Raw genomic sequence first — 24,448 nt, forward strand, 5'->3', positions numbered from 1 at the left:
GTGCACACAGGCGTGCTGAACCCACTACACATGCGCAAACTGTATTCAAACACACAGGCAGAAAAAATAACTCCCCTAAACCCTAATAGGCACCTTGTTTCCTGGAAGCCCACTGAGAGCTTGTTCTAGTTTTTTCTTTCTTTTCTTTGTAATTCTGGTGCTGTCAGAATGCCAACAGTCTGTCATCTGCCATGCTGTTTGAACGTGACAGTCACATGCAGCCACTATGCTGATATCATCCACAAGCAGGCTCACAATAAAGGATATCTGTCCTTCAATGTGTGTCCCTCTGCCTGACCGTCTCTCTTCTTCATTTTTTCATTTCTTCCAAAGGAATGCTGGGGCCTGACCAGCTGAATACTTCAATCATCGGGCCTTCGTCAGCAGGCAGATTGCAGTATAGAGTATCTATTCATTCATCATGTTTTTCTGCTGATAGCCAGGAACATGGATAAAGACTTAATGATAGGAGCAGCACGGTGGACTGAGCATAGTTGAGGCAGAGCAGAGTTCTGGCATTACATGTGTCATAACTGTCCACATGCACTGACGTCGGCTCTCCTGATGATTCATTATCATTGGCCGGGAAAAGTGTTGTTTTTCCTCTGTTTCCTCGTTTGTTTGCATGTTTGCTTTCTGTTGTTTTGTCTTTGTTTCAAATGAACCTTTGCAAATACACACACAAGCACAGAAACACAAATTCACCAGCGGAGACTAATTCCACCTGCCGCCCGTAGAGGGGACTGGCACACCCTGCCTCCCCCCACGCCAGTTGGTACCTGTGAGTGTTTTGGATGACTGGAGCTGGAACGAGCGCAGCCTTATCTGGGAAACACATCTGGTCCCCTCGTTTCTCTTTCCGTCCTCTAACCATCCAGCCGCTCGCCTCTACTTCGCGCTCCTGCCCTGGCCATCCAGAGACCTGAACCGAGCTCGCCGTCCAATTTCTCTGTGGATGTGCGGAGAGTTGAAACAAAAGATGAAAAATATTCACTGCGTTTGCTCGGGTTTAGCTTACAGTCTGCCTCTCTCACAGGCAAAGCAGGTGTATATTGATAGGATGAACTGCCGGCCCGTGTTTGGCATGGCATTGTGTCGGCGGCGGCGGCGGCAGCTCATGTGAACACGTGGCCGTGCGGCTGCGTTGTGTGTGTTCCAGGTGGGATGAGCAGCAGGATTTCTACTGTGCTTCAGGTGACAGCGGCACACTGCCAGCGGATGTGTGTGTATATGCGGGGCGCAGAGACAACAATAGGATTAGGTGGATTACAGCAATACAACCATCTTACACAGGAGGACACCGTGGAGGATCGAGGAAAACACTCAGTCTTTTACACACCTTCTAACCCTTATTTTACCAGGCAAGATGAGTAAGAACACAATCTTCTCTCTGTAGCTATTGCTGGAGGGAGGCAGTGCAGGGGCTGCATGTAAATCCATGCATTTCTACATGACAGTTCAAAGGTACAACAGTATCAAAAATATGAAGCAAAGCATGCATCATAAGCCATAACATTAAAACCACCTACCTAGTAATTGTTTGCCCCCCAGATACCACCAGGAGATGTTGAGGCCTGAGCACCACAGACCTCTGAAGGTGTCCTGAGGTATCAGGAACCAAGATGTTAGCAGCAGATCCTTTAAGTCCCGATAGTTGTGAGGTGCATGGACCAGTCTGCTTTTTCTACAACTTCCCGCAGATACTTGATTAGGTGCATTATTCTGCCGAAAGCCTTCTAAGATGTTTGCAGCAGATCCTTTAAGTCCTGGAAGTTGTGAGGTGGGATCTATATGGATTCGATTTGCTTCTCTAGCACATCCTACAGATACTCCTGATGGAGGAGGCCACTTCCATAATGGAGATCTGTTGACATGAAGGTGTATATAAGTGTGTAAGAATGTTCAGATTGATGCTACATTTCAAAGTAACAAGTAATCTGAGATTTTTCAGCAGAAAAGTTGCCTATAGCATCACACTGCTGCCGCCAGTTTGCCTTCTTCCCATAGCGCACCCTGCTACCATCGCTTTTCTCTGTAAATGACACACACCCATAAGTCCAACACGAAGTACAAGAAAGTGTCAGACCAGGACACCTACTTCCATTGCTCCATAGTCCAGGTCTGACATTCATGTCCATTCTAGGTGCTTTCAGTGGTGAATGGGGTCAACATGGGCACTCTAGTCTTGCCCCTCATGCAGAACATAATCGTCTGGCTGCACTTCACCATCATCCTGCCATAGGGGGAAAAACAGTCCGGCTTGCGTGCATTTCTTTAAACAAATCGCAGTGAAGTTGGGCGAAGCTGAGTGAAGGTTGTGGCCTTGGTGCTGCCTCAAAATAGTGGCAGGTGAAACTGCTTTGCTGGAATATTTACACACGGGAAAAGAAAAACAGATAATTCAATAAAAAACCTGCAGGACTATTTTATTGCATGGCCCAAATTGACAAAACTTTTAATTTTCAGTGGCAAAGACTGCTGCTCGGAGGTTGTTGTTGTTGTTTCCTTTCGTGAGTGGGATTTTGAAAATAGTAGCACTCAGATAACAGAAGGAAAGGACAGCACCACCTGAAATGAGCACCCAGTGGCAGACTTATACCCACAGCATACGTCCAGTGATGCACTGTGTGAGGATTGTGTGCCAGCATTAAGGGTTTCAGCAGTTGGTGCTTCAGCACTTCCCCTGTGGGATCGGGCCACATGGGTCAGCCTTCACTCCCCACGCACATCAAGCACCCCTGGGCGCCCATGATTACCGCCTACCGCTGCATACTGGGAACATCATCATAATTTGATCCTTGCCTAAGTTTGTGAGATTTTTGATTGTCCTTTTTTTGTGCTTCCAACACATTATCTTCTCGAGCTGATTGTTCATTTGGCACCTACTATATCCCACTCATTGACAGGTTCCCTTGTGCACAGATGATCAGTGTTATTCCGCCTGTCAGTGATTTTAATGTTGTGGCTGATCAATATATTTACAAAATATGTTTTGAAATTAAGAATAGAATAATAGTCCGGAAAGACGACATACTATTTGTGCTTTCAACACCGTCTTAGGATAAATATGTCTGCTTGCTGCGTGCTGTTATTATTATTCATATATTTTATCAGTACCTGTTTCATGTGATGATAAGCTTCTGCCAGGCCAAAGTGTCTCATTGTTTTCCATCCTCAGCAGGGACAAAGAGGATGGGGATGGGAGGGAAAAATGTTGTTTGTCTGAAAAATGCGTACAAGGATGCAGACAAAGCAGAGCACCTCTGTGGACAAAACCCAGCCATATAGCCTGGGGGAAGTCTCAGTTTCTTAGGCAGAAGCCGAGGGCTTGGGCAGGCTCAGGTGTCCTGCCAAGGGCCTCATGAAATGTGATGCAGCAGCATTCATAAAAATGTTTATTTATGTTTCCTTGTGTTTGCCTCTGACACTCTGCCTAAATTGTTTATCGAGTTTATTGTTAGCATGACACCCAGCATTTTACTTTCAATTCTAGCCAGGGGATGCCTTGTCATTTTACAACACGTTATAGATCCATCTTTCAACCTGGCATAGCAAAATAACATTCTTCAAATGATGACATGCATAATACAAGGTTATTCAATGCAAAATGTGGCATGATATGATATATCTGACTTTGTATTTTCAGATTGGTATTGAAGAAATGCTGTCAAGAGTCTGGGAGTCCCAACCCCGAGTTATCAAGTTTCCCCGAAAACATCAGAGGGGCTCCTCTTCCAATGGGCTCAGGCGACAGAAGAGAGACTGGGTCATTCCACCTATCAATGTACCTGAAAACTCCAGAGGACCCTTCCCTCACATGCTTGTCAGAGTGAGTGACAGTTTGTTTCATTTCAGTAAATACCGCACATCTTTTCCTGATGTGCACCGCAAAACTTTCATATAACTTGTCTTAGCAGTGAAAAGCTAAGAATCAAAGAACAGCCATGCAGAATTCATATTTTCTTTCAAAGTATGTATTCAGGCCAAGGAAGAGAGTGGAGTGGGGAGTATGCTGTAATATCTCTTACAATCACCGTGAGACCAGGAGACTCAGCATTCTGGTATTTTCGATCAAGCACACCCAGCAGGTGAAAAGCACTGCTCTTGTCTCTGATTTAAGCCATGATGCCAGGTGATTTGTCTGCTGTGCCTATGGGTACCACAGACAGGTAGACAAAGAATAATCCTAGCTTGGAAAGCACACAAATATGCACTTCATGCTTGGTCTCAGAAGAATAGATCTAAGGATTACTCAGGAGCATTCTCTCTCAGTAGAATTTCTGCACCTGTTACTGTAGTATAGCTGCTGGACTATTTCCCACATCACAGCGCATCTCTTTGTAGATTACAGCTTATTTAAATTGGTGATCGTGACATTCATAGAGTGCTCAGCTGAGGAAGCACACTTTTGAGGATTAATGTACATTTAAGGAAATGTTTTTAAATGCCTAGGGTTTAATTAAGTTATCACACAGGAGCAAACAAAGGAGAATCACATTAGTACGTCACTGAGGACACTAATGAGCACATTTCAGTGTTCTGAGTGAAGACAAAGTATATGTGGCTTTAAGCTTTGAAATTACCTACAAAATTCTGCATATGCAAAGTTGTAGTTTAGAACTGGGCAACTAAATGATGACACCAATACTTACCTTCTTCTTTAAATGGTTTAGCCTGTGCTGTTTGTTACAACTTTATTATATTATTATATAATTATACTGTATTTCCTATTGATATTATAACAGTTTTATCGCAAAACCAACAGTTAGAGAAAAGGGGAAAAAAAACCCTCCTTGACAGAAAGAAATCAGTAATGCTGCAACAGAAAATATGTGCTTTAACCAGTCAGCCAAATGTATCCAGACGTATCCAGCTGCTTGTCAGGTTTCTAAGGCCATGCATAAGTATGGTTGTTTCAAACCTTCTGAACCACAAAACCTGCCAGCGGGTTTAAAAGACATATTCTTCTTTAAAAAAAAAAAACAACTGTCATTTGTCAGAGCCAGAAACTGTAAAAACGGAAGGGATTGTTGGATTTTCAACTTCCTGACAGTTCTCCAACTACTCATCTGTGACATCCCATTCCGTCTGGGAAATTATCCATATCTAAGCCTAAATCAATTTATTCCACATGTCTCTGTTTAAAATGTATGAATAATATGCCACTTGCCTCAAGCCGATTCAATAAAACAAACAGAGAAGTCCTCGCCCTTCAGTGCAACAGCAACAGCCATATGAGAAAATTCTGGGATTTTTCTGCGGGCTGTGTTTACACAGACAAGATAACACATAGTAAAATATCCATAATCTGTAATTGGAAAAAGTTAAACATATTGATTCCAGTTTTTTTTTCATTTTTGTAGAGTAAATAATCAAATTTATTAAAATTTTGATTCTTATTTTTTTATGATTTATGGGATTACAGCTGTGTCATACTGCACAGAAAAATTCTCTTTTCTTGTAGCCATGGTTGTGCTATTTCCATAAAGATTTAAAACTTTATATTATAATTAAAAAAATTAACTTGCAAGGAGTAGAAATGAGAGCAGAAAAAAAAATGCTTGGGTTCACTGAGTTAATATCAAGATCATCCACTCCCACCATAGGTCATAATCAGCTGTTTGTATTTCTGTCCATCCAACGAAAAGAAACCAAAGAAAAAGGCACAGCTATACCAAAGAGCAGTGAAAAGGTTGCCATTATAATGCACAGATGTATGTTTTATACTGCATGTGATCAGTGTTGTCAAATGTTAGGAAGGTCATCAGATTTAATTTTTAATATTAATTTCCCTTTGAATCTGTTATAAAGGATAACGGGAACAATGATATAGAATAAATCATTGCAGTTATATATTTTTCACATACTGAGCTCAAGCTAGAGCAAGGCATGTATGACTGGTCTGAAAAATGCATAAGGCAAGGGCATTCTCATCCCATGTTTTATTAATACCAGTTTTAGTTTAGTGTGTAAACATATTTGGTTGCATACATTGTTGTCCCGAGGACCCAGAAGGATTCAATTTTACACTGAAGCTCAGCTACCAGTCTGTCAGTGTCAGAGGAAAAATGTATAACTCAACAATCCTCTCAATCAAAAAGGAAGTATAGCTAAATATGAATGTAACCGCTTCATAATTACAACCAGTGGATAACAAAGAATATTAACGATAAGGAAAATCTAAAGCAAGTTTCTCGTGGAGGTGTCGCACTCTTGTAGCTCTTCGCTGCTACTCTAATCTCTCTTCACTCGCTGCCTCTTATCAGTCACCCGCACAGACATGCAGCTTTTTGCTGGCATTTCTGACGCACACAAACAGTCACACACACACACTAACATACACACACGCAAAGTCCCTCACGCCCATTTGTACAGCAAGGCTTACACTCCCGGATTACGGAAATCGCCTTTCACCAATGTGTCGGCAAGAGGGCAGATTTTCCACCAAAGCGTGGAAACACTCACCCTCACAAACAGGCACAAAGCGAGGCCGTGGAGTGTCACAGGAGGCACCAAATTGTGCTGCCCCGCTGGAGAAATGGACCCTCTTTTATCCCCTTTTCATGTTGGATGGTTGGATTAAACCTCGAGGGCTTCCCTCGTGCATGTGGCCATGTCACTGTCGAGGTTGGTTTAATGTGGGCGTGTATCTGCATGTTCAAAGCGAGTTTCTGTATGGGAGCATCTATCCGATTGCATATACTGCATATATGTGTGTGTGTGTGTGTCAGCACTGAGCCATAGCTGAAAGCAGCGCACCATGGAGGATGTGACTCTGTTGCTCTGTGAGTTTGTCGCTGCAGCACAGCTCTCCGTTCTGACAGGCAGCCGAGGAAATGAGCAGTGGGGATTCTGCGTTTTATCTTGCCGGTCTCAGAAGTGGCCAAGAACAACCTTTAAAGCGTACACACTTGATTTCAGGACACAATAGCTCTCCTGTGCTGTAAAACTGTTTGAGTTTTTCTTCTCTTGTGTTTCTACTCTCAAGTCTTCAAATAAGTACGTTCATCAGGTTTAAAAAGACCAATTAACCCTCAGTGAGTAATTACCACTTTGCAGCCATCAAATGATGCAAATAACATGCCCAAAGTGGTGTGTGGTGGTTTTTACTTTGATCCACTGAGAGTGGAGAAAGAACTGGCAGCATGACACAGAGTACAATGACTGACTAATGTACCTCTGCTGTGGTGGGATATTTGATTCATCAAATGCTCTGATAGATCCAATCACACATTCTGTATAAAGCAAAGTCCTTGCCCATTTATTTGTCAATAACAATTCTTATGAGCCAGCTTTAATAAGTCATCAGTTCACACACTTGCAGTATTGTGTAAGTAAACTGTTGCTAATCCATATTCACTTTCATCTTCAGTCTTCAACCTGCGATTGCATCACACTGATTCAGTTTTTAAAAGCTACTTTCTCCCCACTGAAACAAAGGAAAAAACTGTCTCTTTCTCACACACAAACGCACACACACACACCGAATACTGTGCAAGTGCTCCATTCCACTGCAGGCCATATTTACCTTGTCATGTGCAGTTCAGTCATGAAGAACCGCAAGTGCTGCAGCTTTGATGGCATTGATTTACCATTGTGCACGAATGGAATATGCTTCCGAGCTTTCCTGTCAAATTATTTGACGTGACAGATGTAAGTACGGTGGAAGTGGAGAGGCTGAAAAACAGCTTGGGCTGAATGGGTGGAAAGGTGGAGTGACGAGAACTACTCCTTACTTCTGGAGCTAGTGAACGAGGGTGGGGAATGGTAGAAAGGGGGACAGGCGGAGATTGAAAAAAACAAGGAAGGAAAAAATACAAAGTCTTTGGAGAGTGCTGTAAATCTGCGGGGTGAGGGAGGCCAACATTAGTTTCAGGCCATTTGTGGCATTCTCATCTCAACCGTCTCCTGCAGCACCTACACTGGGACCAATGAGGCACAACTGATGGAAAGCAGTCTGAATATAGGAGAGAAAAGATCCTCCTTTCATTTAACCAGGCCTCAAACGCCGGCTCCCTCCCTGACCCACAGTTAGGACACGGAAATGAACAATGAGCTGGAAATAATTGAGCACATTGTGGACAGTTATTTTAATAATATGAGATTCTGCGAGCCAAGAGAAAGAACGAAGAGAAATGTCTGTGTTTGCGGTTTCTTTTACTCTCTGCGTGATTCTATATCCTCAGCATACAGCTAAACGAACTGTAATTATATGTATAACACACAGCCTTTATCATACAGCCACATTCTTGTAGGAAAATGAAGGTCTTGGGTGAACCGGCACATTAAAGTGCTTCTCAGTGTGGTTTAGTTTAGCACATTATTTTGAATAGCCCTATATGGTAATCCCAGCGGCTAATAGGACCTGCGACAGTGCAGTGTTAAATGTGTCGTGGTCAGAGTAGCTCCTCATTTATAAGGATCTTAACAAAGCAAACAGAGGTGCAGAAATGACAACAAATGGTTAAACCTGCCCAACACTCAAGTTAATGCTGTTTTTGACAAAAAAAAAAAGACTTCTGCTTCAGAAATGTGAGCAATTAGTGGCTTTCTGATGGTGTTCTAACTATAGCCAGCAGCTTAAATATACATGATGTATGTGTGTGGGAGCAAGTTAGCTCAATAGTGATGACATTGTAATGTCTGTACAGTTGTTTGCTCAGTATCCAAAATGAAAACACGGGGGTTTATTTACACCCTCATATTGCACTGTGTATTTCATTACAACTCGTAATGAGTTTGTAATATGATTTTTGGATCTGCTTGTTTTGTCTGCAGTTTTATTGCATCCCTTGTGCATTGAAATGCATTGTGTCCATTGTGACTGCTCTGTGTGGGGACGCTTCCACATTTGGGTATATGAGATAGTGGGACAAAACCTGCACCATTGTATTATTTAAGAAGCCATTTATCTAAATATGACACTCGACAGAATTCTTCATCTTAAAAAGTGTTTTTTACACAAGTGACTTATTCCCTGCAGCTCAGTGTACAGATGGAACACACTTGTAGTCGCATCGCGTCTCTTCTGATAGAGGCACTGAGGGATACTGTAGGAAGAAAAACAGCAAAATAAACTTTTCAAACCACTCGTTCGGCTTCACAAGCGCATGTATTTACAGTGATGGAGGAAATATTCACATCCTTTACTGCAGTAAAACACTAACACCGCACTGTAAAAGTACTCTGTATTTAAAATGTTACCCAAGTAAAAGTACGTATTAACAAGAAAATGCACTTGTACTCAGAAAGCTGCAATCTTAACTGGCCTACTAAGAAATGTGTTTGTTTGTCTGTCTGTTAGCAATATTTACTCAAAAATGTACTCATGGATTTGAATTAAGTTTTCAGGGAAGGTCAGAAATGACACAAGGACCAATGATTAGATTTTGGCAGTGATGCAGCTTATAGTCTGGATCCACAGATTTATCAAAGATTTCTGCGTCATTGCAAGACAGTGGCACACTGTAACTATGACAACAAGTGAATGCTACGTCAGCTGCTGGCTGACAATCACATGATTGCGATGCTACTACAAATCCATCGCTGCAGACTTATCGGGACTTATCTGTCAGAAATGACACAAAGAACAACTGATTAAATTATGGGGGTGTTTCCGAGTCCCATCGATTCCCGTCACCCGCTACGTATTTAGATCATGCAATTCTGTATCCGTACATAATGTACACATGTACAACGCACGCCTGTGCTCAGTGCAAGGTAATTTTGTTTGTAGACACATCTGTATTAAATGGCCACATTCTATGGTGCCATGATTTCTGCCACAGATTTTTTCAAGATTTCAGCTGTAGGAAATAATACAACAACTGAGCAGCCTTGGTGGAGTACTGTGCTCTCTGAGTGCTTTTCTTGTTTTCAGTATGGATTTATCTTCTAATTTTGAAATTAGCAATACATTCCAGCAAAAGTGCTCTAAATTATTATCAAAATTGCTGCCCATTCATTGTCAACTGACTAGCTGATTAATGGACTAGTCATTTTAGCTCTATTTGTATAGTTGGGTAATTTACTTTATGAAATAACAGTAATTTCTAAGTTCTTCATACATTTTGCTTGCATTTGTAAAGTAGCTTGTAACTGAAGTGGTCAGAATAATAAAAAGTACAATATTTCCCTCTGAAATATAAAACAGTATTAATAGTAGAAGTTTCATAAATAGACTCACATTAAGTGCACATGCCTCAAATTTGTACTTCAGTGCAGTATTTCAGTTCCTTTTTCCCAATACATATATTGAAGATATTTACTAGCGCACAATAAACCACATCCTTGTGTCTTCATTGACAATTTTGGAGTAACCCCTTCAATGGCCATTTTTTTAAAAAATTGTTTCATAGCTGAGTGTGTAAAAAGTGAAGAGAAACATCTGTGTTTCTTTTACTGTCTGCATGATTCTATAACCTCAGTGTAGAGCTAAACGAGCTGTAATTATATGTATAACACACAGCCTTTATTAAACAGCCACGTTATTGTAAGACAATTATGGTCTTGGGTGAATTTTCACATTGAAGTGCTTCTCAGAGTGACTTAGTTTAGCACATTAATTTTGAATAGCCTTTTGTGGTTGATATAACATAGTACAGTGTGGTGTTGAATGTGTGGCCCCTCATTTATTAGGATCTCAACAATAAAAGGTTAATGGTTGCACTCAAGTTTACTTTACTTTGACAGTAAGAAAACTTGACTTTTGCTTTAGAAACAGAAAGAATTTGTGAGCTTTTGAGAGGATTTTAACTATAACAAGCAATTTAAATATATGCGATGAATGTCTGTGTGTGAACGAGCAAATTAGCTCAGTGAAAATATCGTTTTATTCTTTAACACAGACCCTCATTAAAGGATAGTGTTATCAGGATGTATGCAAGGTTACACTGATCAGATGAAAAAGAAATTAGTATAAAGTGAGAATTAACTTTCTCCAAGGGTAAGTGTCGCACAATTTTGTTTTTTCTCTGAATTGGCAAAACTGTGAAGTTTAACTGAGTTGAAGCTTTTTAAGCGCTGCAGTTATTCGATCTTGTGGTTCTTGTGTTTCTTACAAAGTGCTTTCAGAGTCACAAGAGTCACATTGTCTGTCCAAATTATTACCCCACAACAGTCAGCTGTGTCACATTTCACATAATGTAATTACAATTGAATCGAACAGCAAGCAGCACAGTTTTACACTTTTAAGTATGAAGGTGAGGTTAAAGATTTGGAATCTCTACAGTATCACTCAATCTGCTCATCAAATATTTAGCTTTATTCCTCTATGTATGTGCACTGTCTGTCTGTGATAGAAATTCTGTTTATTTTCTTGCTTCAAGGAGGAAACAGAGTTTGTTGACATGTCTCTCTGGTTTAAATCAGGACACCCCTCACTCCCTTTTCCCCTGACACGATCCTCAGAATGCGTCCCAGAATCCAGGAGTGTCTTGGTGCTGAGTCATGCACAATAACAACACAGTCCCCAGGAATAAAGTTCCCTTTAATCTTGTTCCACATAGTTTACTTTTTCATGACTGTCTAACCCACCTCCTCGGAAGGATCTGCCAAAAAACTTCACTTGTTTCCATCCTGTGCTCGAGTGCAGGTCTTCCCATTGAAGCAGTTTTCAGCTCAAGCAGATGGCCAAAGATTGTTCATGTAATTGTTGTTGTTCCATGTTGCTCTCTGCATTGCCTCTACATTTTGTTAGAAGCTGCTCTTTTACAAGAAATCTGATGCTGATGGTACTTTTAATACAAAATGTAGGTGTAGAGATGCATGCAATGATATGTCTTTACTTTAGAGCTTAACTTTCTTCTTGTCAGTGACAAAAAAAATAGATAAATATTACATAAAAACACTTTATTGCTTAACTAATCCATATTTATATGGAACAGCAACACAGAATCATCACCCAACTTCTCAGTTTCTCTGAGAGTTTTGGCATCTTTTAGCTCAGCCTGCATCTCTAACAATAATAATAATAATATATCTACTGTTTTCATTCCATAATTTCTTGTTTCCATCCTGAACCAAACAGCAAACAGACAAAGTAAGCAACAACCTGGATTCAGCTGCTGAACAAACAGATGTTTTTTGAGAGTTACACTTACAGTTACATTCTTCAGGTGGGCACAGACGTGATTTGATTCATCCCAGTGTTTTACCAAGTCTTCTGTCAATATGTAGATGTTACAGCACTTCTCTCAAGTGCCCAACAAGTCAGTTAATGCAATAAAAAGTAACTTTACCCTAACAAAGTAGCTCCAGATCTTTCCTTAAAGGACAGTTCAGTCAAGTCATTCCAGACTTTGTAAGAATATTAGAAACACAAATCTCCAGGGGAAGAAGAAACATTGTTGGTGTATAAACATTTGTGCACGTGGGCTTTTGTTTGCTAGCCCATGCCTGTGTGTGTGTGTGTGTGTGTGTGTGTGTGTGTGTGTGTGTGTGTGTGTGTGTGTGTGTGTGTGTGTGTGTGTGTGTGTGTGTGTGTGTGTGTGTGTGAGGGTATGTGTGTGTGTGTGTCTGAGTATTGTCTGAGTGAAAGTGTTTGTCTGTTTGTCATTCTTGGCATTCCCAGTCGGACAATTAGAAGGTGACAGTCCCATTAGAGGCGGCCCACTAGTACAAAGGCTGAGTGCTGTCGTGAGTGACACCGAGCTCAGCCTCTCACTAAATAACTGTCAGTCTGCCCTCGTCCACTCTGACCCCTCTGGCAGCCTCCCTCTGAGCCACTCCAGCTCCCCTCTGGACGCTCATTGGCAGCCTTGGCAGCTCCCTGAGCCAAGCATGGCCCTCCTTTCAAGCCTGGACCTCCAACTGATTGGTTGGACGCCGCTAGCCCTAGGCATGCCAGAAGGGCTTTCAACTGGCCTCAGGGTGCTGCTGATTGGCCGGGCTGTCGTGGCCGCATGCCTCCTATGGGAGCATGTGGCCGCGGCCTGGGTTGAGGGATGCAATTTGACAATGGAAGTAGGTGGAGAGGAAAAGTGCAAGAGCAGCAGAAAGCTATAACTTCATCTATATCTCTTGATGTGCTCTGTTCTTTCCCTTTAGTCAGCCTTCCAGCAGCCAATCACGTCTTCACTTGTAATTATCTTGTGATTTTTCTTCATGCTTGGACGACCTGATATGGTTTACCTATCATCCTTGTTCTGGGATGCCTTGTGTAGAGCAGGAGAATGGAGCTATTTAACGAGTTGAATCTCTCCGGGGGTCTGCGGTCTGTTTGGGCGGGTAAGAAAAGTAAGTCGGCCTCTGCCTCCTTCATTCCCATCGCAAGAATTAGGGAATGTGATTTCCTTTATATGGGAGACAGAATGGCTGTATTTGCTCTATTCTTCTCCCTCACTGTGAATCAGGGAATTAATGCCATTGTTAATGCAGAGAGACCGCTGGTACATTTCAACAGGATTCTCGCCTCGTGCAGAGCTCATCTAAATTGCCTGGCTAATGCTATAATTGGGTTTGTGAGTCACTTCTTAACTTCCATTAATATTTGTTCTCCCTCTAATTGCTCCTTTTTCCAATCCTGCATTTCATTCCTCTGTCTGGCTAATGGTTTGAGGTGGAGGCAATGATGTGCATGTGCATGACTGCGCGTGCGTCTCGAGAAAGCATCTAATCTATTTTTGAGCTGGTACAAAATGTTAAAGCTGTGGGACTTCCTTCTCTTTTCTGGGTAATGATGAATGACATGCCGGATGGAAACGGAGGGTATTTGAGTTTAAGAGAGAGACATCAGAAAAGTTCACAGTCAAAATGTGTGGAACCACCTCCAGATCCATGATCCATGTGCGCTAAAGATAAAAAAATTATCTCTCCCCCAAAGACATCCTATCTGTTTTTTAAACGAGCACCAAGCTGTTTCATTTGAAGGTTATTTATTGGATATGCTGCCGGCATTCAGAATGTTTTCTGCTCTTCATTAAAAGACATTTTACTTGACAACGCCTCGGCTTTTTCAGAGGTTCTCTTCTAAGCTTCTTCACTCTTTTCACACTTACCTATAACTGGATTGTCTTTTCCTCTTATTCATCACATTAAAAGAGCTCCTCTGGAAGGGGAAAAGCACTGCCACTAAAAGCTTCAGATTTGTTTCCTAAAATTGTCAAGAGAAACAACATACCCTATTATCTTAAAATTCAAATCTGATTCTCAGAAACATTACCCTAGGAAACCTTAGGAACTCAAAGGATTCAATTCAATTGACCGTGTTAGACAGTTGAGGAGAATGGCTGAGTAACAGTGTCGGCTCCGGAGCAGACAAACCTTCCTCAGGTGGCGACTCTTGCTCGTTTGTATTGATGGGACTCTCACTGCTTCATTCCCACTGGGAGAAATGGGAGGAGGGTGAGAGCCAGAAAGAGACCGAAGAACTGAAACAGCAACACCAATGCAGACGGAGCAGCTGCACATCAAATGAAAAGGAGTGTGTTGAGGGCAAAAACAGATTCCCAAACTGTATGGGTTCATTTCCCATTCAGTTTTCCAATCCATAATGGACTCAGCTGCCTGTGTGCCATTCTTTATGAGTATCAGGGATAACTGTGTGCGACAGTGGCTGTCAGTGGCTCTCACTTGAGAGATATTAAACCCATGCTCTCTGCAGCTGCTGTCTCACAGACCTCCTATGTGACTATTTTTAAAATCATCCGCACCTTTCCTTTCTCATGATGCCAGCAAACTGACAGGTTTTACCCCCATTTATCGTCACGCTCTCACATGTACGGTTGTTATTGTATCCTGCAGGAAGAAAGTTTGAAAGCTGGCAAAAACTTGAGGTCCTACATTTTCCCTAATTGGAAATTTTGTTTCCATTTTGTCAGCCCATCTCTCTTATTTCTTTCATCCTCCGCTTTCTTATTTCCTCCTATGTCATTTTGTCGGATGTTTGTGTGGATGGCCTATCAGACTATTTGAATTCCTCTTCCCCATCAAAAGCAGGGCACATCAGCTTTGAAGAGTGACAAGCACACAGCAGGCGTGATCAAAGCAATGCAAAACTGAAATTTAAGAGGAAGTTAAAAAGCATGTAGTTTTGCCATTTCCCTCATGTTCAACAAAGAGAAAACAGATACTGTATAACAGCGGGGAAAGATGAGACATTATCAAACACAGCGATTTTCAAGGATGCCTGTGTAGTTCGCAGATGCACCGATGCTTTTGATAATGCTGTTTAACATAGCAATTCACCCATTCGGAGTAACTCGTGTTAGCAGCCATTCCTACGTCCCCACGAGTTCAAAGGTTTGTTGTTAGATCTGAATATTTTAACCCCAGCAGTGACTCTGAAGTCAGACTGCTCCGGAAAGAAAAAAATTCTACTGTCTGTTCCAGCATGACAGTGTCACAGCCTTTCTTTAAAAGCGCTCACTAAGGCATGAGATCTGCTCTGGGAATACACGAATTTTAAAACCAGTACAAAGCTTGCCAGCAGTTCCCCACGTGGACATGCAGCAATGTAAAAAGCAGCAGTAAATAGAAATGAGACGTGTGAGCTTGCTGCCTAAATTACTGGACGTTCACACTTGAGGGGAATTTGAGTCAAGCACTAAGAGTGAGAAAGCAAATTAGATCTAGTTATCTCTAAACCCCCGTTTTCCAATGTCAAACATCTTATGATTGTTTTCTGCTGATACGGACATAAATCTTGACTCGAAGCAGTACCTCGTTATTTCAATTTTGGCCAGTATGAATTCAAAATCACGCTTTCATCCCCGCTAAATTACCATATGCTAATGTCTTCCTGTGTAGACTGGTACTGCGGAGAGGAAAAGCAGCGGAAGCTTGTCAGTATATGAGGCACCCAGTCAGTAAGTAGGTTCTATTAAAGGCATCCACGTATTTGGCAGATGCTGTCTTAATTATGGTTGACAGCTCAGCCATAGCATGTCTGTGCCACGACTGGTTGGCATCATTTTCTCCCATAATGCACCTCAGCCTAGAATTGCTACACCTCAGCTTTCCTGCATTCATATACGGCAAATAAAGAATCCATCAAATGCACACACTTATCCTTCATAGCAAACTGTAATAAAAGCTGTATAGTAGGTCTTTTAATGTTTGACTTGTGAGCCCATCAGTGATGTTTTCCTCCCGCAAAGAAAAACAAATAGATGGCATTATACTCTTTCTCATGCCATTTACACGTTGAACATTAAAGCATATATTGAACATTTCTTCATTGGGTTAGGATGATAAAAAAAAAAGAGCCACATTACCAGAGCACAAGCCTTCAAAGATATGGCAGTTAAATATAGCGGGTAATTGAAAGCAGTCCTATACCAATCATAGGCAGTTATAGAGGAAAAGCACAGTGAGAGTTTTTTTTTTTTTTTAGCAAAGAGCAGTTACTTGCATAATGTAGCTCAAGAAACGCTACAGAATTTGAAGGGAAATTCAGGTGTTTTTCAACATGTTTGTTGTTTTCATAATTGCATCCTGTCTAAGCATGAGTCACACTGACTTTGCACTCGAGATATAAAGATTCAAGAATCAGGGCGACCTGCTGGCTGAGTGCTCGGGGCTCATGCCATGTGGGCTCAGATGCCCTGAGCAGCAGGTCACTGGCTCGATTCCAAGCTGGGGACCATTTGCTGCATGTCTTTCCCCTGTTCCTTTTCACCGCATTTATTGTCTCTCTCTACATCCGCTGTGAAATAAAGGGCACACAGAAGTCCCCCAAAATAAATCAATGAAGAAAATATTAAACAAGACAAAGATTCTACAAACTTGAGTTGCACACAAATATTTTAAATTACTTCTATGTAGAGAGACCTGCAATGAGCCAGTGGATTAAACTGATGACCAGCAACTTGGCGCTGGAGAAAGTGACTGTCTATCACGTTTGTTTTTCCTTTGTGAAGAAAATATAAAATTTCAATAAACATATATTGAAAAAAAATTACTTCTATTTAAATCTGACCAGCAGTAAACAAAAAAATGACTGACTTGGATTAGCTGCTGAAGCTAGTACAGACCGGCTTTAACTGCAACTCTACAGCTAACAGCACTGCACGTGGATTTACTGTTTTTCGCGGCAACAGATTTAATAGCAAGTAATGGACAGTGGAAAACAGAGATTGGTCATCTCGTGTAGCTCAGTCCTGCTGTCAGACAAATACACACACCTACAGCTCTATACATTAATGGCACAGACAGACTATGGCAAGCTGTTTATAGCTAGACTGGGCATGTATGGTGTGACAGTGAACCAATTACATTCTTCCTATCCACTTTTACTATACTCATTCTTAACAAACATGTAGGAAACCTGTAATTAAGGTAATTCCAGGGTAAAATGTAGTTTAATTATGACTAGTCACTAATCAAATTTGAGATGTCTTTAGGCACATCGTTACGCATACATAAATTGTCCTTTATGGATGTCTTAAATTGCTTGGCCTGCTGATTTTAGTGTATGAAGAAAAACGAAAATTTGTGATTAAACTTAATTTTTTAGTATGTATTTCCCAAATCTCTGCAAAAAAGCCAGGAAGAGAAGCATTAGCATGAGTTGATACCGGAACAGTGACAGATGGAAAAACATGTGCTCTATGATAATTGCAATGCTAAATGCATTATGAAAGTTATTCTGCTCATCACCAAGTGATACACAAGTGTGACAATGAAACACATTTTAGTTTACATAGCAGGTCAAATGGACAGGAGCAGACTGGAGTGCTTATTTATTCAAATACGGTCGTGACAGATATCAAACGTTTCCATAAAAAAGTGATCATCAGTGGCGACAACACGCTGCGTTGTCCTCTCGATAATAGTGTAGGTGAGGGTTTTATTAGCCCTCCTAACCCGTGGGGGGTGTTTGATGTGCCCTGAAGGCAAAGTGAGGTGACTGAACTCATAAAAAGCTATAAAATAAAGAGAGAGAAGGGAATGTGGGAAGCCGAAGGACTGCAACACAGGCCTGAACCATCAAGTGCGGATGAGACATAAAAGAGGCTATCAAAGAGTGTAAACCACAGATTCCCATTATTGTGTGACATTAGCCCATAGCACACAGTAACCCTTAATGATCCCATGGGCGCCTGCAGCACACTGTCCTAATGACTTCCTGGTTGAAGAATAGTTGTTTCTTGGAAGAATAATACAGCTGGAGAAAGAGAAGTAGCGCTGCACATGTGTTCTACATGGTAGAACGCTGTTTTGTTCATTCTGCAGTGTTGCTAGAAGTAAGTCTGACGTTAAGTAAATGAGTGAATCACAGAGTGCCATCGAATAAACACCAAATTAGTCCATGTTTATGTAGGCATCAAACTATTTATGCAGATAGGGTGATCACACAAGGTTGGATCAATTAAAGCAGATTTAGACAGACTGAAACTTCACACTGCACTAATTAGGCAACCAGCCGCTATGCTCAATAACTGGAAATGCATTCCTTTCCATTCCGTTCCCTCTTTCTGTTTGTGTGCCTCATGTCACCCCCAAGGAGTTTTAGCAGAACACTAATTCTTCATCTAATTTTCCCCCTCAACTCCCCGAAGCTTTGGCTCCCTGTGCCTCCCTGCTTCTATCCCCCTCCATCTTTCTTCTCACACTGATAGCTTGTCCCACAGGACCCCAGCAGTTGTCAGTAATCAAGGAAATCACTTTCAGAGAGCTACAAATAGGTCACTTATCTGATGTCTGGTCTGATCTAACGGAGACAGACAGCTAGTTAAGTCCCTTACATCTGCCTTTCCCGGCTATTTTTAGTGTGATTAGTAGCCTTTCTATCTGCTAGGAGGCGCTGAAGTAAGAGGGAGAGTTAAAGATAGCGATGGATAGACAGTAAGAGAAAGAGAAAGCGAGAAGAGGAGGAGGCGGATAGAAATCCCAGTTTTCATCATTAGCATTCAAGTCAAATGGCTCAATTGAGCAGTTGTCACTCATGGGATTCCCAGGACTCCAAGAAGCCATGCTTCTTCATTTATTCAATTTATTGATATAAAGACTCTTCATTAAGAGACACCAGCAAATGTGACATCTGGTCTCAGGTGGCCTTGATGTGGAATTCTAAGCAGGCATAGAAGCAGAGGCAGCATGACGTGTAAAAAGCTCCTTTGTCTCCTCTCGGGGCTATTATATGGATGTGCCAACTACACACGGTCAGCTTTGAAGTCCCAGTGAAGAGACAGATCGCACACAAACACACGCTCACACACACACGCTCCCAGCCACGCAACCGTGCACATGTCCGCATGCAGAATCACAGACCCATGGCAGGTGAAAATTTCATAAGTGTGTTTCCCACCTGACGGCCTTGTGAATTATTGAACTGAGCTGGTCCTTTTGATCCACGCATTGGTGCACACAGAGAATCTCTTACCTGTCAAACACTTCACTAAACACACATACATGGCTACAAGCTGCCTCTTATGCACCCAGGAAATACTTATGTAAAAGTAGCAGATGCAGGGTGGTAAGTCTGTCTGTCTTCCTGTTGTGTTTTTTCTTCCTCTCCTTTTATTTTTTGGGAGTCCCTGTAGCTCAAGCAGATGGGATTCTTTGTGGTTTGCCTCATTTCTTCTGGTTTTGAACAGTGAGTCCTTAATGTGTTTGTCTCCTTCACAGATAAGACGGAGGATTTCTCAGGCACGTTCTCATTACTGAAATGCATAATCCGTCTGTTCTGCTCCACATTATCTATCTGTTATCCAAACAGATGACACTGACGATGAGGGTGAATGATTAAATTATGTTATTATTTATGCCGTAATTTCATTCTGCTTTGATTGGCAGATGGTGGGCGTTGTGAATAATAAATGTAATTAGGCTTACAGTATCACCACCATGCTACAGTGATTACATGTGTGCCAAGTAGAACAGCCTAAGTGCACTGATTGATAGAAGTTACACAATACTGTACATTATGCCCAAATCTGCAGGGTCCACAAATGGATCCTGTGTGAAGTGAGCTCAGGAAATGAAAATTGCCGCTGTGAAAGCTACAGCGGAGTGCTGCACTGTGGGTGTGGGAGCACCACGTTGGAAATTAAGAGAGAGGGTATCATGTTCAAACAGAGAAATGTTTTATGCAGCAGCCGCCATCACAGCTGAACGGATGAAGTAATTTCATTTTCATGCATGATCTGCAGCCCCACAGACCCGGAAAATTGCATAGGAGGGGAAGAAAAAGATAGAGAGAAAAAAAAAAGAGTCAAGCCTTCCTTTTTCTCCATTTGACTCTGTGATTATTCCCTCTGACTTGTAACCATAGTGATGGTTCAGTCTCAATAAAAAAAATTATTTTAAAAAGAGGCAACGCGATGTTGCATTCAGAACCTGAGGGAGAGGTCAGACAAAAGATGATCGGATTATAGTTGGTGCAAGTCTTTCTTCAGAGGTATGTGACAAGTAGAGGTGAAAGACATTAATCATTATTTTAATAAATAATTGATTGTGTTAAACAGGTGCTAGTTCCAGCTTCTCAAATGTACAGATTATGTGCTTTTCTTCGTCATGTGTGAAAATAAACTGAGTAGTTTTTGGTTTTGGACTATGAAAGCAAAGAATTTAAATCATCCTCTTTGGGTCTGGGAATGGCCTTTTTGTGCTTCTTTTGAGCAGTCAGTCACTTGGAAAAGTAACCTGCAGATAATTAAGAATGCAAACAAGTGTTAATTGTAGCTTTACTGCACAAAATCAACCTTTTAGGCCACATAGCCTTAGCCCACCCACAAACCCTGTAAAATACAGGCTTTAGAGAGTTACTGACTACTGTAATTAAAGCTTTGTTAAAGTTTTGCACAGTCTGTATGTTTAACTGTCTGAACTTTCAGGACTATCTGAGCTTTTTTTTTTTTTTTTTTGGTCATGTCACATTTTTACTCATCGCAGGGTCATTTTTAACTGAAATATAGAGCTTTGCACGTCTACGGAAACAGCACAAATATGACTAGAGGTAGAAAGAACTAAAAAAATGCCCTCTGTGCAGTGAAGCAAAATTATAATGCCATATATTGTGAAAAAGAACAAAAAACATTTTTCAAGAAGTAAAAAACCTCAAACATCCATCCATCCATTTATCCATTATCTATATACCGCTTAATCCACACGAGGGTCGTGGGAGACACTGCGATTTTAACTATCTTATAAGTTCACAGTTTGCTTAACTGTACGACATGAATCTAGTAATCTTTGGCCACGACATGAAGTTTGCTGTGTGCAGACTGCACGATGACAACACAAGCTGAATAAGCATGCGTCGGCCATCCATGAAAAACAAACAACCGAAGCATATGCGGAGAACCTGCAGTCACAGGGAAACTAGCGAAACATGAACAGATTTAATTTTATTTATTTATATATATTTATTTTATTTATTTATTTATTTTTATTTATTTAATAACATAAACTAAGTATTGTGGCCACTATTTGCAGCGGTGTTTGTGTGTGTTTGCTAGCCACTAATGTTAAGTTTCTAACTTAGGAGCTTCATTTCCCCCGCTACATCCTTCCATGCTTCATCCTTTTTTGTCCAGTTGTGGTACGAGCTGGAGCACACGTCAAAAAGGCTTCTGCTGCCATAACGCTGCTTGGCTGTCTTTTTTGTTTAAATCCTATATACTTGTTTTGATGCGTTTTGCCATTGTCGCTGCAAATCATCTGTTTGGGTTTAGCACCAGTGTCGCGTTGATCAGTACATCATTTCATACTGCGCTCCTATTGGTTAGTTAGTTGTTGTAGGTCGCAGCAGCAGTCACACTGTGAGATGATCACCCCAAATTTCTGACGCTGTCAGCATTTTATCACAGCTTGTCTTTGGTCACAAGACCATGACAACGGCCGTCCTTAAACCTGTCTAACAGTGGACCACCGATCTGAGCCACGACCAAAGACATCACATGATTCTCTCACGATTTTTATCTTTCATCTGGGACAGCTGAAAATCACACAGTGTGTAGAGGCCTTGAGGGCAAAAGGCATGGACCACCTTAGACAGGTCGCAAGTCTATCACAGGGCTAACAGTCATGCTCACATTCACACCTAGGGACAATTTAGAGTGACCAGTAAACCTCAGCATATTTTTGGACTAAAGGAGGAAGCCTGAGTACCTGGAGAAAACCCATGCATGCACAGAGAGAACATGCAAACTCCATGCAGAAAGATCCCGGGAAGGCCAGGATGCGAACCGGGGATCTTCTAGTTGCAAGACAAAAGCGCTTTAAATAAACATGTACAACATTTTTTAAAGTGCCGTCATGTGTTATCAATACTAAAAAATAAATGGTGACTCCAAATTCCTCAGATTTTGATGATGTTGGTTAAAGAGTCCTAAATAGCTTTGTGGTTGCACCAATGAGCGCAGAATTTAAAAAAAAATTTCTTTACAGAATCTAGTTTGAACAAATAGTTGATTTTTGCTGATTTGTTTTTTTAAATTAAACATGTAGAATAAAGTGAATATATACTTTGACGAAGCATCACATTTCAAGCTTAGAATTATCTGTGATTTTTAAACAGAATGTCAGAGACGATCAATTCAAGGACTGCTATAAAATTGAAAATCTGATGATTCCTTCTGTTTTTATGGCCTCTGGCTCTGGTAAATGGTGTCATTTTAGCAATTTTCACAAAATTACAAACCTTTTAAACCAGTCTATGAGTCTCACAGATCAGCAGGTTAATTTCTTATTCATCATACGTTAATATCAGAAACACTTCTCATTGGTCTTCTGCAGTATTACAACAATCACAATCATACAGAGATGGTTTCTGAAGATTAAAAAAAAATTGGCTGCACAAATTCATATCTATGTTTCCATCTTTATGCTGATTGCAGTTTTTACCCTGTGAATTTTTTAGTTTTAGCATTTGTAAGGAGAACATCTGAGCAGGGAGAATCACTCCTGAGTCAAACTGCTTACCACTCATAGGTAAGGGACTCTTGTACTGTTGTATTTTTGCAGACATTGATTAACAATTACAGGCATAATTTCCTAAATATGGGCTATAGAAAGCACAGATCATTTTTAGCTGTAGCTTTAACAACTTTTCAGCTAAACCTCAGGTAGTGTTCATCGATGAGAAAGGAGACACACATAAACACAAATTTTAAAAAATAAGTATTAGTATTAAAGTAATTCAATTTTAGTTTAGAGTATCTGGGGCCGCATTTTGTCTCATATTTTGCCAACACCTGTGGGTACTTTTCATTATAGTTTAAGTAAGTAGTCAGACAACTTTTATTTTTAATTTTTTAATGGTGTGTGGCAATAGACCTGTTTCTTCTGCACAGAGGACATTTATGGTTTCACTCTGTTTCTAGTCATGGTTGTGCTGTTTCCACAAAGGTGCAAGACTTTGTTATTGAAGTGAAAAATGACCTGACAGTGAGTGAAAATGTGACACCGTGTAGGGATCGGAGAATAGAGGAATATTTTGGCCCTCTTACCACCAGCTGGTTAACCCATGTAGAACAAAGCCTTCACAGCCTTTATGGAAAGCTAAGCTAACAAACTGTCGGAGCCGACTTATGGTAATTGATATGAAAGTGACACAGTTTTATGGGTAGTAATAGTGAAATTGAGTCATTTCACAAAATATCAAGCAATTCTTTCAACACCCCAACACACATCCTTGTTGAATTACTATGTATTACACACTATTCATAACGTCCTACTAAGAGAATGAATCTGAGCTGTAAGCCTTTTTTAATTGACAAAATGTATTTGTGAAGCAGTAACTGCATTTGTATGCCAACTTAGTAATGGTTGCAGTTTTAGCAATTTTACTGATGCCACATTAATGTTGTTGCACTGTTTGGTGACACAACCGAACCCTTGAAGCTGTTCGAAAATCGATCCCCCGGGAAGAAACGCTGTAATCCCATCTTGTTTTGTCTTCTTTTGAGTCTGCAAGGCACTGAACAAAAGTATTGATGTTTTTATTCCAATGGCAGAGGAGCCATCAATACTGAAACCTGTTCGAAGTGAGATATAGCTCTCCTGTAAACGTCACATTTTGAGTTATGTGGGAAATAACAGCTGGAGTGTTAAAGAGGGAGCAAACACTCTGAGATATAAAGCTCCAGTTGTGTTGTAGTTGTGAAGTAGAAAGGCACCCAGAGAGCACAGTCTTCAACCAAACCTCATCTCACAATGTTAAAGAAAGTCACCCAGATCTGCACCAGAATTTAATGAGCTCTTCCTCACCCCATGCTCCACCTCCCCTCCATGTTTCAACACGTTTTTCCTCATGGTTTTCGTGTAATCTTGCTGCAAGACAAACAAACACCCCTGAGAAATAAATGCGTGCGCCAGTTCTAATTAATCCAAGAGGGTCTCCATCAAAAATTCCCTCATAGTTGGATGTAAAGTTCTTTTACAAGGTTTAGAAAGAAGCCACCATGTAGAAAACTAAATACACAGGTCAGATGAAAATTGTCTGGCAGAGATCTCTTTTCCTCACATTGTTCAATTTTCTATTTTCACCTTCGGGCTGTCGGTT

The 24,448-nt window shown here is 41.0% G+C and overlaps 1 protein-coding gene across 1 annotated transcript in view; it reads left to right on the forward strand.

Annotated features, from left to right (window-relative positions):
* The window catches only part of cdh4 (cadherin 4, type 1, R-cadherin (retinal)), a 234,573-nt gene that overhangs the window by 148,605 nt on the left and 61,520 nt on the right, over positions 1-24,448 (forward strand). Inside the window, exon 5 of the mRNA XM_051948214.1 lies at positions 3,647-3,829. Coding sequence (XP_051804174.1) covers positions 3,647-3,829 — 183 coding nt within the window. The remainder of the gene's footprint in view (positions 1-3,646; positions 3,830-24,448) is intronic.

Source organism: Acanthochromis polyacanthus, chromosome 5, assembly GCF_021347895.1.
Source record: "Acanthochromis polyacanthus isolate Apoly-LR-REF ecotype Palm Island chromosome 5, KAUST_Apoly_ChrSc, whole genome shotgun sequence".
NCBI classification, from domain to species: Eukaryota; Metazoa; Chordata; class Actinopteri; family Pomacentridae; genus Acanthochromis; species Acanthochromis polyacanthus.